Source organism: Ciconia boyciana, chromosome 7, assembly GCF_034638445.1.
Source record: "Ciconia boyciana chromosome 7, ASM3463844v1, whole genome shotgun sequence".
Lineage (NCBI taxonomy): Eukaryota > Metazoa > Chordata > Aves > Ciconiiformes > Ciconiidae > Ciconia > Ciconia boyciana.
This window is the reverse complement of record NC_132940.1, coordinates 14,142,973-14,156,394: the sequence shown is the minus strand read 5'-3', so window position 1 is coordinate 14,156,394 and position 13,422 is coordinate 14,142,973. Positions and strand designations below refer to the sequence as shown.

Here is a 13,422-nt window from a genome sequence, read left to right as displayed (position 1 = left end):
CTATTAAATACAAATCTGGTAGCATGAGGTGAAGTCTCCACTTCATTCATTGCTTTGTATTACTTGGAATAATGCATTCGGAATGCTTCTTCCGTAAAAAAATTAAACCTAAAGCTTTACTAATCCATTATATCAGTCTTTCTAAAGCATTTGTGTTAAATCAGCATTAATTCACACTGAATTTTTTTTAAGGTTGTCAGGGCTTTATTTGAAACTCACTTGTCAATTTTTAACGTTTTAACAGACCTTGCAAAATGTGCAAGATGAAACATACGCTCATGTTTCCATTTCTGTTCTGAAAAGGAACTTTACAGTTCAAAGCAGAATTGCTAATATGACTGAAGTTCAGGAGGTTTGACCTGAAAAACTATCATTTTCATATTTGAAGTGTCTTTCAGCAATATTGCACATAGATTACAAATAGACAGTGAATTGAGGAAATACTTCTCCAGCTGCAGCTTATATTTGAGACAAATGCTTTTTAAATGTCATGCCATTGGTCCAGGAAGAGAATTTAGACCTCATCTTGAAAAATCCTGAATTATTAATTTACTGTAGTATTTCCAGTCTTATAAGTTCTTGAATATTTTATTGAACAGCTGTTAACATAACATTCAAAAAGACTGAAAGATACACACACACTTGAGTGTATGTATACATGTTATATATATAATAAATATTCTGTGTATTATTTCTATACAAATAACTGTTTATATATAAATAATATATTTAAATATATATGCAGGTATATACATCAATTTATATAATAAATTCTATAAAGTATTATATATTACTCCTATAAAAATAATATATAATACTTTAATAGTATTAGTTGTATAGGAATATTTGTAGGAATAATATAGACTGTTTATACACATACACACATACAAAAACCCCCTTTGATAATCAAAGGGAACTGAAATGACTCTTGATGCAAAGGGATCTTATTGCAAGGCAATGGAAGTAAAGACCAAGTCAAAGATAACAAACTGAAAGTTTACTAGGAAGTGTGTCTGAGATGCCTACTAGGCAAGGTTTGTTTTCCCCCACGCTGTCAAAGCTCTAGGTTACTTAATTCTCAAAGGAGTGATTGGTCGTATAGCAGAAGGAACAGACCTAAAGCTGCCCAAGCAAAGAGGCGAAGTGGAAAGAGATGTTGATAACAGTGCTAAAGGCTGCAAACAGATCAAGGAGTGTGCATCACTGAGTTAGAATGGAAGTTTAGTTGCAAGTCTTGATAAAGGAATGCTATATTGGACAGATAATAGTTGAGCAAAGAAAGCTTAAGATTTCTTGGGCTTTAGAGAGATTGAGGCATCGATAGTAATTGTTTAAGTGACAAAACTGGAACAAAGTTCTTGCATGGTTCTTACCTGCATGAGCCAATTGGACTATTTATATAAAAAGAACGTTACTGAGTTCATTTTTTAATTTTCTTTCTGTAAAACCTCATAGCTTTCTGTGCAGCCATCAAAATAACAATGACAAAGTGATTGTATTTAGCATTCTTTATTTCTGATAGGTTTCTGTGTCTGCATCAGAGACCTTGGATGGACAGAGAGAACTCAAACAAGAGAAAAGCTCACTGAGTGTTCAGTACTACATGTGAGTTACAAGTTTCAGTTTGCTTTTGATATGTAATATGCTTGAATCTAGAATGTGTCTTCGTAAATAAATAAAACCAAGATAAAATTTCCTTCTCCTTTGACAAGCAAGTCATGTGCTCCTGCATTTTAGCCTTCACAGCTTCAGCACACTTCAGCAGTGTTGCATAAGATCCCTTTCCAGAATATACAGTCAAAGCCACCATCAGTTCTGGATAGGCTTGAAAACTGTGATTTTTATATCATTGGGGTGCCATGATAGAGGCCAGGAGGTTAAATAATTAATCTAAACTAGCTCTGCTCCACTCAGGATTCTGTTAGTTTATGCCCTAAACGTTAGAGGATTTCATTTTAGAAGTCAGCTGTGTTTAATTTGGACTATTGGATTCTCTTACTGTTAATAAAGTTATTTATACTAACTTAAATTAAAAAGGCACATTCTTTTAAAAGTTGTGTATATGTTGCATATTAGATATCTAATATTGCTGCTTACTGTAAGGAATTGGATTTTACTCATTCTTACTTCTGTTGACAAGCGATTCCCTGATCTTGAAAATTCCAGCTACAGGATCTCAGAAAATACAGCTTCTGAAATGTCATCGCCCAGCAGCAATTGCCCACACTTGGAATCAGTTGGTGAGATAACAAAAGAGGAATTGATACAGAAATCTCATGTGAGTTTTAGCAGCTTACTTTCTTCCTATCACAGTTAACTCTAGTCACTTATTTTAGCTACATATCTTGTCATGTATTATTAGTTGTAAGATGCATTTAAGTGTTAAGCATGGGTAAAATCTTCTGTACTGGAATAGTACGGTTTAAACAAAGTACGGGAAGAATTATGGACTTGATAAAACTGAAAAACTATTTTTCAGTACTTAACACTTAAAGAGTACCTTTCCCAGCAATGTTTTCCAAAGCAAGTGATGTTTTAATGGAAATATTAGTTGAAATATTGGTTAAAAGAGTTAGCATAACACCAAGCTGAACTTTATTTTCAGACACTGCCATTTTAGCAGTTAGTTATTTGGAATGTTAATGTAATACAGTATAACTGACTTGACTTCAAGTACAAACTGTAACAAAGAAATTTATGCGTAAGTTTTTCTTGGATAACAGTTCATTTTTTGATGGAGGAGCCACAGTTTGAGAAAATGCCCCTACCTGAACTCTTAGTTTCCAGCTAGTATTAATGAATGGAACAAAGGAAGATCTTGTAATCCATTATAGCAGCTGGGAGGTGATGAAAAGCCAAACCTTTTCTGTCCATGGTGCTAAATTTCTTTATCTGAACAGTGTAACAGTTAATTTGCTGCTGAGGGGCATAGCATTTCTCTAGTGTTGCATCTTTTTTTGTAAACCTTTGCAGATAGTGTTGACTGTCTGCAAATAGGAATATGCAGTTATTACAAATTCTATCAGTTTTCTTTCTTTTTATGTTAAATTGATAGGAAAGACCAATTTTGAGGGTTTTTTTATAATAATGTGATATGATATATGTTTATGCTTTGTTTAGAAGAACAATTTTTGGTTAAGATGAAAAGTCAGAGACATTCAAGGTTTTACCAGAAAAATGTGTTGATCTTAAGATTATGTGAAGCAAAATAAAAATTGTGTTGGTTATCAATATATCCTTTTTTCTGTCTTAAAATTATTCAGTTGATACTGAGCTTCACAGTATTTTTTCTCATTTTGTCTCAAAGTTGTGGTTTACTGGTGAAAGTAAATGAAATAATACTTTGCTTGTGTGTTTAATAGGGCACTTGTCAGGACTGTAAAGTCAGAGGACCCAACCTTTGGGCGTGCTTAGAGGTAAGTTGTTCTATTGTTCCATAGAAGGGTCCTTTTCTAGTAACCTGTAGATAAAGTTGGTAGTATTTTTTTGAAGAAACAATTATAATGAAGTTCTTTAAATTAGTTTCTTTAAGTTATTTCAAAGCAAAACCTCTTATGCATTTCTCCATTTTTTAAATTATTTACCTTTTATCAGGTACATATTCCTTGTAATTTAAGAATACTGTGTTCGAAATGAAATTTTTGGGGGTAAGAAAGTAGCATATTAAGGTTTCTTCTTGAGTTATGATATTTTTTAGCTCTTAAGTTTGTTTTTTTTTTAATCTTTTCCCCAGGTCTGTAGATCTGAAAATTAATATATTATTCCTGAATTAATTAAGTTACTCTTTATAAGCCTCTCTTAGCTTTTGTAGTAATAACATCTAGCAGTAAATGCTGACTTTTTACAGCGTAAAACTACGTACTCTGACTTTTTTATTCTTAAGCAAAACAAAGAAAAAACTCATTTTGAAACTTGTAGAAGCATGTATAAACATTCTTCAGACTTTGTATGAATTTTGTACAGTCTTCACCCTGTATATTGTTCTTTCTTAAATATGCTTTTGCCTTACTCTTCTTGCTGTCTACAAAAACCATAGTTTTCAGTGTATTCAAAACAAAAAGCTCTGAAAATGTTGATTCTGATTGATCTATGATACCAACAGGGAAGTATGTAGCTAATTTAGTTTTTAAAATGTCTCATGAGTTCTTCAGGCATACAGCTGTTTCCAGAGATTGAAATTTTCCTCTATAGGCTTGACTTCATTTCTTGGCAACATTTGTCTAAGTCCTGTCGGGAAGATATCTGAGATGCCAAACTTTAGGTGTATGTTTGAGTATTTTTAAAAATCTACTTCATTAGTTTCCTTTTAAGTGGATTATGGTAACAGTTAAGACATCAGATTATTTTGCTCCTTCAATCAATAAGAGATAGAAACCAAGGGGGAAAGAAATAGTGTTTAATGTTTTTTTGTTAGATGGCTTGAAATTTAATTGCATATAAAAACCCTCTTGGGAGTAGGAAGAGATGTTCAGGGATGCATCAACCTGGCAGGTGGGGAAATGCTGTGAAGCTTAAAACATGTTTTTTATTTCTCACTTAGACCTCTTAAACTGTTACTGAAAAACTTAATTTCATACCAACATTTCCATAGGAGAATTTTCTAATTGCAGTAGGACACTTAGTGTCATGCTGTGATATATTTCCTCTTGGATGAATTGGCATCTTGCCTTCACCTTTTTCAGTAGAAAAACATGGTGAGATCCCAGCATGTTAACTATCTGTAACTTAACCAATATCTGTGATTATTTAATATAGAAAATTGACTGTGTTCAGCTGCTATTTGATTGTATAAATTAACGTGCCTAGAGTTATACAGATAACATTCTGTACCCTCTTATGTGATTGTCTTGACTCATGCAAATGAGGAATTAATGAAAATTGCTTGAAGATGGGCAGCTGCAAGATTCCACACTCAACTCAGCCAAATATGTTTTGCAATTAGCACAATTAAAATCAACAATTATTTTGCATGTTATAACTAGAATGTAGTAAGTACTTAACCATATAGTGCTGGAAACTCTTATTTAAAGATGAAAATCTAATTAATTGTGAAGTAATACTCTGATAAATAGGCACGGCAGATAGGGGCATACAGGCATTTTTGTATAAAGGTGTCATGTCGAGGCTGTTGCAGTTCACTATTTTAGACACTGGGCAAACTTCATATTTTCTGTAACAATCGCTACTAAATCATGAATTGTAAAAAATACATGTTGACATTAATCTGAACAAATATATCAAAATGGCCAAAAAATTATATTCCAAACACATTAAATATCTGACACTGCCCACCAGTGAGAGGAGTTGAGTTAAATCTTGCAGCATTCTTACTTGCTTTAGGTGATATTTAACACTTATTGTGCATGTCTCTTGGTTTGTGTAAGGCTCTGCAAGTTTGAAATTTGAGTGAATTTTAAAAGGACTGGCAGTATATTCCTATTCTGTAAACCTGTTTGACACCACTTTTTAATTCTGTATACTTCTTCATATCTTGCTCAACAGAAAAGGTGTACATATGTTGGCTGTGGTGAATCCCATGTTGATCACAGTACCACCCATTCACAGGTATGTGTATTTGCTAGTAATACAGTTACGTGAAGCAGTGAAGTAGAATTAGAGAACATTTGTTACTAATTTTAGTGAAGTCAATAACCTATATTAGCATAACTGTTTGGAAGTTTGATTAGCTATGGTTGTTTTTCATCTATAGAGGCAGGTCTTACTAATTTAGGAGTATGTGAGTTTATAGTCTTTCTGCAGCTGCATAATTATTTATGTAAATCTGCCATTGTTGTGCTCCTTATAAGAACATGGTGAAAACTATAAAAAGAACAACAATTATTGATGATTTTTCAAGATGCATGGACAAAAGAATTCTTGAGTACTTCAGCTTATATATAGTACTTCACTACTTCAGTCTAACGTTTTAGGATTGTGGCTGCCTGATGGATATGGGGAGGGAAGTTGGATTAATGAACATGAGAGCTGAACAGGTGTAAGATAGGAAGTATAAATTACCAGAAACAGATGCTTTGTTTCTGCATTATGCTCCCTGTTCCAGTAGCTACAGATGAAAAACCTGTAGACTGAGCTGAGCATATCCTTTCCTGCTATGTCCTGATTTTGGATCCAGCTTGGTAGGAGCAGTGGAGTGTGTGAACTATGTTCCCCAGCATGCCAAGTTCTGGCAATGTTGGACAGCTTGAATGCATCTGTTGGGTCTTAAACTCACCGTCTGTTCTGTGCACACTTGCCAAAATGAAGCAAATGAGATATATCATTCTCTCTTAATAAATATACTGGGGACAGAGGGATGGCAGTTTTATTAACACGTCATTTTAGAATTGCTGAATTTCCAATTAAATTAAATTCTTGCCCCCAGTTTACAGTTTGTCTGTCAGAAAATACATCTAAGGTTCCACACTGAGCAATTTTTGGTCCTTAAAAATACTAAAAAAACCTCCAAAAAACCAAAACACCCCCCCCTCCCCCCCAGTGAATATTAAAATGAACAAATAGTATATACCAGGGTTTTACAGGAAGTAAGCTTTATGACTGCATTTTACCACCACTCCTGATTTTTTTTGAGGCAGGGTCTTGAGAGGAATGCATGTTTATACAAATCAATAGTGCATTAATATAAATCTATATAAATACAATTTTTTTTGCCAGCTATTTAAGCTGAATCACAGTTCTAAAGCCTTTACAATAGATATATAAATGAGCTGCTTGTAGTGCAGTTGGGGAACAGATGGTCCCTGAATTTCTTGCCTACAATTTTATACCTCTTGGCTTTCTATAGTAGTTTATTCTTGATTCACATGCTGTTTTAGCAATGTTATGTACTTGCAAGGTAAGAGAAAGCGGATGGATAGTTTGCTTGCTATCAGTGACATCCTTGTCTTGATTTTCTTGTTACTTAATTTTAATTTCGGGATAGTAAACCCTCTTCTGGATTTTTTTTCAGTAAAAATCTCAATAAACTCACTAAAATGAGAGGAACAAGGTTGACATGAATCTGTTTATTTCTACTTAACTAGCAAGGCTCCCTGTACTGCAAATAATCATGTTCATTGTGTCCACTTCAAGAAAATTAATAAGCTGTTGCTCTGGAGACTTGTAATTATTTATGCAGCTGAAGCTGCAGAATCAAGCGTATTCTCATGATTAAAATTGTCTGAGGTATTTATGTAATCTGATGTTTCTGATGTTTTTTAGCAGGGGGAGGGCTACTTAATGAAATTGTAGCCCACATTATATATAAAAAACATTGTCCTTGTACAAGGCCTTATTAAATGAGGGGAGGAGGAACTTGGGTATCCTGCAGCAGTTGTAGTATTTTCCTAATTTCTAGCAAATCCGTCATTGTCTATAAACCTGGCTGGTGCCCATGTATAAGGAAGAAATACAGGAAGGATTGGTGGAAATATTTGGAGGATGATAGCAACTGTGTACATAATCTTACAGTAAGCAAAGAGGTTAAAAAAAGAAAGATGAAGATTAGAACAGTAAAAATATTCTCCATCTGTCAAATTTTTATATTGCTTCACAGTGTGAAGCTGTCAACAAGAGAACTACTTGAGTCTAGAATGTTTGTTTTGATATGAGCACCTCTTACTGTAACTGAACTAAAAATCTTATCTTACTCTTCTGATTGATTGTTAAATAGCTTTAATTTCCCACAGAAAACCAGTAGAAATAAACACTGCCCTTACTGTAGAGGACGTGGCTGCCATTATGACCAATAGCAGACATTCCTGGAAAATTGGTTTGTTGTGAATTGTAACACTTCTGACAACAGCCTTTCTTTTTATTTTTGTAATTACACAGAGGCATGTCAGATATGACAATGGCTTAGATTCTGATTGTACCTTGTTGCTAATTTAGTGACTTGTACTAAAAATTAGTGTTGTATAGTTTGTGCTAAAATTTCAGTAATTTAATTGCTTTTAATATTCTAACGTACATATTTGTTTCATTGTTAAAGCATCTAGAATTTTAATACTTCTGTTCTAGCTTGCCTGTAGCAGTATTTAATTATTCCAAATTTCTGAATCACGGTTTTGTTCTGTTTTAGGAGACAAAACACTGTCTAACTGTCAACCTTACTACACTCCGTGTTTGGTGTTATGCCTGTAGTAAGGAAGTATTCCTGGATAGAAAATTAGGATCTCATTCTCCACTACCAAATGCAAGACTGTCTCACCAAGTACAAGAAAATAGCATGCAGGTATTTTTTTAACCCAATGAAACAAAGGCAGCTGTAGCTTTGCAGTAAACATTGTGTCTTCTTTCAAGTGAGAAACTGACTTTTCCTCCTTTCTTGTGGCTGAACTTTCTATTAATTTCTCTCTATTTTTATAAAATTTCTTTAAAAAGACAGTGCCCAGCTTCTATCTTCTGTCTCTGTGTACTGCATGCTTCCTAAGAATGCTTTTTTCATCTTATTGTCTAATTGTTTGTAATCTACAATAAACTGTAAGGTACAGAAAAAGCACAGGGTTAAATTTAAGGTTACAAGATTGGAATAGTTCACCTGTGCTTCCCTGTTCTGTCAGATCTTGAAAAAGTTATTTTAAAAACTTATTACAGTAATTGCTGGCTAACTTACAGGGAGCGCAGAATGCCTTAATATGTGTTTATGGACACTTGCCTGAGATACAAATTCATTCATACAAGTACGGTGCTTTTAGAGAAATATGTGCTAATTGTTAACCTTATTCAGCTAGTAATATGAGACACTTAAAGGGATTCCTATAATTTAGTTTCTGAGGTTTAAACATGTCTAGTTTTCAGTTTTCATAAATGACTGAAAAGGTCTTCATTTTTGTATATGTATATGTGTGGGAAAATTTTTCTGGTGATGTGGTATACGCACAAGCACTTGTGAATAGTTAAGAATTTAGCTACTATGCAAGAATTTACTAAGAAGGCAGTAGTAACCTGTGTATATTCTGTATACGTTTGTAATTTTGGTGTAGAATGACAAATACATTGTGTTAGATTCATGTGGAAAAATAAGTATCAAACTAGAAATCAGGAGAATCCTAATAGTGTTCTATGGCAGTTAGGATTGCCAAGGAGTATAAATATGCCAAGGAGAAAAATATGGCCAGTATCTGGGAAGTTAGTATTAGCCGAGTAAAATGCAGGCTTAAGATTGTAGTGTTTTATACGATTATGGCATCAAAGACAAGACTTTATAAAAGTGCTTAGCTGTTCCTAGCTCCACATTTATTAACAATTTACACAGTAGCTGAAGAGTAAGATAATGAATAAAGCGTTAGCTAGTATTGGAGACAAGTTGGAGGAAAAAAATGAGCAAAGCAGACGTTATATATAGAATTTTGAAATATGCTATTTGCTTGTCTTGTTTTTCTGCAATTTCAACAAGGTTTGTTTAGGTTTGTTTTGTTATCTTCTCCTGGTTACGTTAGTCTTCACTGGCATCTGATAATATGTTTTCTAGATAAGTCTTGTCTTGGAGAAAGTTATGCTGCAATTTCTTAAGTATAATTGGCATAATGGTGTATCTGAAAAAAGGTGTTATCTCTTTATTGCATATTTAATGTACTTGTATAAAAATGACAGGTAACTCAGGTAAAACTGACACAAGTACAAATACAGTATTATTAAAATTGTTTTGCTTGCTTGAGGCATAACGCTACGGAAGATACACCATGATGCACAGGTTGGACAGAAAGATGGGTAGTTTTTCAATATATGTAGAGAGGAAATATGCTTTAATATTTTTACTTCAAAGTTCAGTATTCAATATGAATGTAATCTGATCATTTTCTCATAAAATGCTAGCAGCTCAATTGGAATAGTACCATTGGAATATTTTTTTTTAAGTTGCTGTTGTCCAGAAATTCTGGTGACTTGATATAAAGCTGGGTTCAGACTTCTGAACTTCTTTTCTATTATACTTAACATGTTTTAATCTTCCAAGGAAATGTGTGTAATATACTGAAAAATCAGTAGAACTTACAAAGTCTGTCGAACGTTTTGTTTAGAACTTTTATTTATATGCTCACAGAAAGAGCTTGTCATGCAATAAATGTCTGCCTGCCTAATACTCTGTTTCTCTATTTGTACATTTTGCTTCCAACAGTTTAATTTGTCTTCCTTAAATGTAGTGAGCCATCTGGTGGCATATCAAAAACATATACACTTACTTTTATGTGATGACTACTGTGTTAGCTTTTCAGTGCTGGCTTACTGTTTGTTATCAAAGGGAAAGAAATACTATAACTCGCTTTGTTTTGATTCTTCAGCTGTTGTCATAAAATCATGCAATGTTGTCACTGCTAATCTGAAAACAAAAACGTGGGTTTTTTCTTAGTAAACTTTGTCAGGGTAGTGTGGAATCCTATTATTCTTGCTTTATGTGCAGTGAGATTTCAAAATGCATTCACATAATTTTCAGTTCGTAGATTTGTTGGTGAACGTATATGTAAGCTCAATTAAGAGAAAAATTGATAAATACAAGTAAATATACTTTTTTCTTTTTTTCCTTATAAGGATTTTAAAATACCTAGTAATCCCACACTGAAGATTCCGCTAGCAGCTGTATTTGATGACTTAGATATAGAAGTGGAAGAAGATGAGTTAAAAACTAGAGGTAATAAAAGCAAAATCCAGCGCTTTATTGCCCATTATTGCATGTGTATGTCTCCAAGTCTGTTCTCCAGCTATATGCTAGTTCTCTTTTAAGTGGAACTGTTTCCTATTCTGTTCCAGCTAAGATCTTTATTTTTAGTTTCACCTTTATTGCAGCAATCTTTACTTACTTTCAGAGCAGAGGCTGTGGTGATAAATGTAGTGCACCCATGCAAGCAGCAACAAAGATAAGAAAGCATGTTGGAGTAATGTTTAGTGTAGCTGGTGTTCTAGCCACTCTGGTAAAAGCAGTTTTTTATAAAATCTGTTCTAATGTTTTCTCCTGTCCTAAAAGGTTCCTGATTTGAATGCTTTCCTGCATTTTGGGTAACCCTTTTCTGAGCCTGTAGTATCCCAGTATGGGTTTTTGGTTTTTTTTGTCTTCTCCTTTTCAGTAATGGATTTCATTAGGATTTCATTCAAACATACAAAAGGTTACCCCACCCTAATATTAAACTATTGTAAAGATGCAAATGAGAGTGCATGACACCCCAAACAGTAAAGCCTTAATTTCTCATTTCATAAGAGAACATAATTATTATTATTTCTTACAAGTTTCAAATTGGTATTGATCGTTTTAAAAAGGGTATGTGTATTTGTTAGTAATGAAAATATTTCTAACTACCATTTTCTCGGAAAAATCTGACCAGCAGATTGTTAAGTTATTGTTTTTGAGATGCCAATGCATATGTCAAGGCAGTTTGTTTTCCATCAGTGATGATAAAAGAGTTATTGTAATTTATGGATCTAATTTCTTCTTTACTCATCTACTACCAGCTTTCCCTCTCCTAAGTCTGCTGGTGTCAGCCAAAAAAGCTACTTTGCCCCTTCTGTTGTCTGGCACAGTCTTTCTGGATATGTCACCACCCCACTAATTTGCCATCTGCCCTTAAATCATTAAACCATGTGTTTTATTTCCAGTTACTTTCTCCTACCAATGTGTGTATTTGTGTATCTTCTTGTCCTATTAATATTTTTGGGAATGTAACTTGTATAGAACTAATATACAAGTAGAATTGCATTAAAGTTCCCAGTAATATTGATGTGACTGTGTTAATACATTTCTCAAATTTAAAGGAAAAATCTTCTTTAACTCCATTTTAACTTTGTTCTTAAAATTTCTTTTGAAATGCTTTTGATGAAGCAAACATTAGAATATATCTTTGCAAGAAAAGAAGTCTATTCAAAAACTTGACTTGCAACACTTCAGGCTGGAAAACTGCAGTGAGAGTATCTTCTTGATATATCTTCTGTTAAAAAAATTTAAAAAAAAAAATTAAAATCCTTTGATAGTTCTTACTTTCCAATTTCAGTGAGAATTACCGTCCTTTTTGTAGCAGAAATCGGAAAGGCAGAATGCAGGTTCAGATGTGGGAAGCAGGACTATATTTCCATACAGACAGATAGAAAAACCTTTTAAAACTTAAAAATGAAGTTCTGTGTATTAGAAAATTCAACTGAAGTAATCAAACTATTTTTGAGATGTAAAAGGATTTTCTTAGTAAGTTTTATTTTTCTGCCACAGACTAAAATGATCGGGGTAGTTCCTATACTTCAAGGATTGCACAGAGACAATAGTGTTAATTGCTGAATATTTTAAGTTTTCCACACTTATTGATTCTTTGCTTATAAATGTTACTGTTTTCTCACACAAAAGCAACTTTAGTTTGAAATTAATTACTTCATTAACACTTTAGTAGCTATGAATAGCAAGTGTTTCAGATTTTTTTAAATTGAGATCATATGATAATTATAACTTGTTTAAATAGCCTCATTTAGAGAGCATTTTTCATGACTCCATAATCACTGAAAGAATATATGTTAATTGCAACTTTTATGTATGTGGAAAAACTATATGTGGGTATCAGTAAAGAAAGTAAACAATCTGGGCTTGAAAATAAATTCTGTGTGGAAGTCTAAAATGAGCAGTCTGTGTATAAAAATAAGGGTATATAATTGGTATAGAAAAAGACTGATCGTAGGTAATTATAATTCTGATTCTGGGATAATCACATGCTGAGTAGGTCTTGAATGTGTAGCATAATCTGACTACTAGCATGAACATGAGACAGAAGAATGAAATCTTTCTTGAGAAGCATTTGGTAATATGATTAACTGTTAGGAACACAGCATAGCAACAATTTAACTGAACAGGTAAATCATTAAGTTCAAGTAAAACTTAAATATTGTAAACATATTTTAAATTACAATCTGCAGTTGTCATAAAACATCAAAAGTTAGTAAGATGAAATACAATCTACTTGTCTGAAGTGTTTTAGTCAGCCAAAATCAAAACACTTAATTACTTCTGCTAGTTAGATTAGTATTCCTTTAGGAGTCCTATGTTTCTTTTAGTTACAACTCTGCATTATAATTGGCATCAGAAGTGTTACATGAGTATTTTAATTAGTAGATATTTTCTACGAAGTATTTTCCTTAATATGTCCTGTATTGGATTAACAGACTTGCTGAATTTTCATTCTGTTTTTCAGGTCTAACAGGATTAAAAAATATTGGAAACACTTGTTACATGAATGCAGCTTTACAAGCTCTTTCCAACTGGTAAGAAAAGTGGTTGTAAATGTAATTTAATATTTGCTTATACATGCATTTTCTCAAGATGCACTTAAGGATTTTGAAGGGCTGCACTACCATGGAAGAAGATGTGTATTTGTTAAATCTTGGTCTTATATACTACAAACAGTTGTGTCACTGATAGGAAAAAAAAAAGTATTATGGTATACAGGCTGCTCAGCTTTT

At 33.1% G+C, this 13,422-nt stretch overlaps 1 protein-coding gene across 8 annotated transcripts in view; it reads left to right on the top strand.

The window, feature by feature from the left end:
• The window catches only part of USP33 (ubiquitin specific peptidase 33), a 44,268-nt gene that overhangs the window by 4,258 nt on the left and 26,588 nt on the right, over positions 1-13,422 (top strand). For 7 of the 8 annotated variants that reach the window (XR_012043262.1, XM_072866580.1, XM_072866576.1 and 4 more), the window contains exons 2-8: positions 1,523-1,605; positions 2,167-2,278; positions 3,363-3,416; positions 5,503-5,565; positions 8,078-8,230; positions 10,525-10,624; positions 13,155-13,224. Coding sequence is in view for 7 of the 8 variants with exons in the window: in XM_072866580.1 (XP_072722681.1) it covers positions 2,198-2,278; positions 3,363-3,416; positions 5,503-5,565; positions 8,078-8,230; positions 10,525-10,624; positions 13,155-13,224 (521 nt within the window). In the remaining variant the exon portion in view is untranslated. Of the gene's footprint in view, positions 1-1,522; positions 1,606-2,140; positions 2,279-3,362; positions 3,417-5,502; positions 5,566-8,077; positions 8,231-10,524; positions 10,625-13,154; positions 13,225-13,422 lie in introns of all 8 variants that reach the window. The other variant, XM_072866582.1, reaches the window with a different exon arrangement.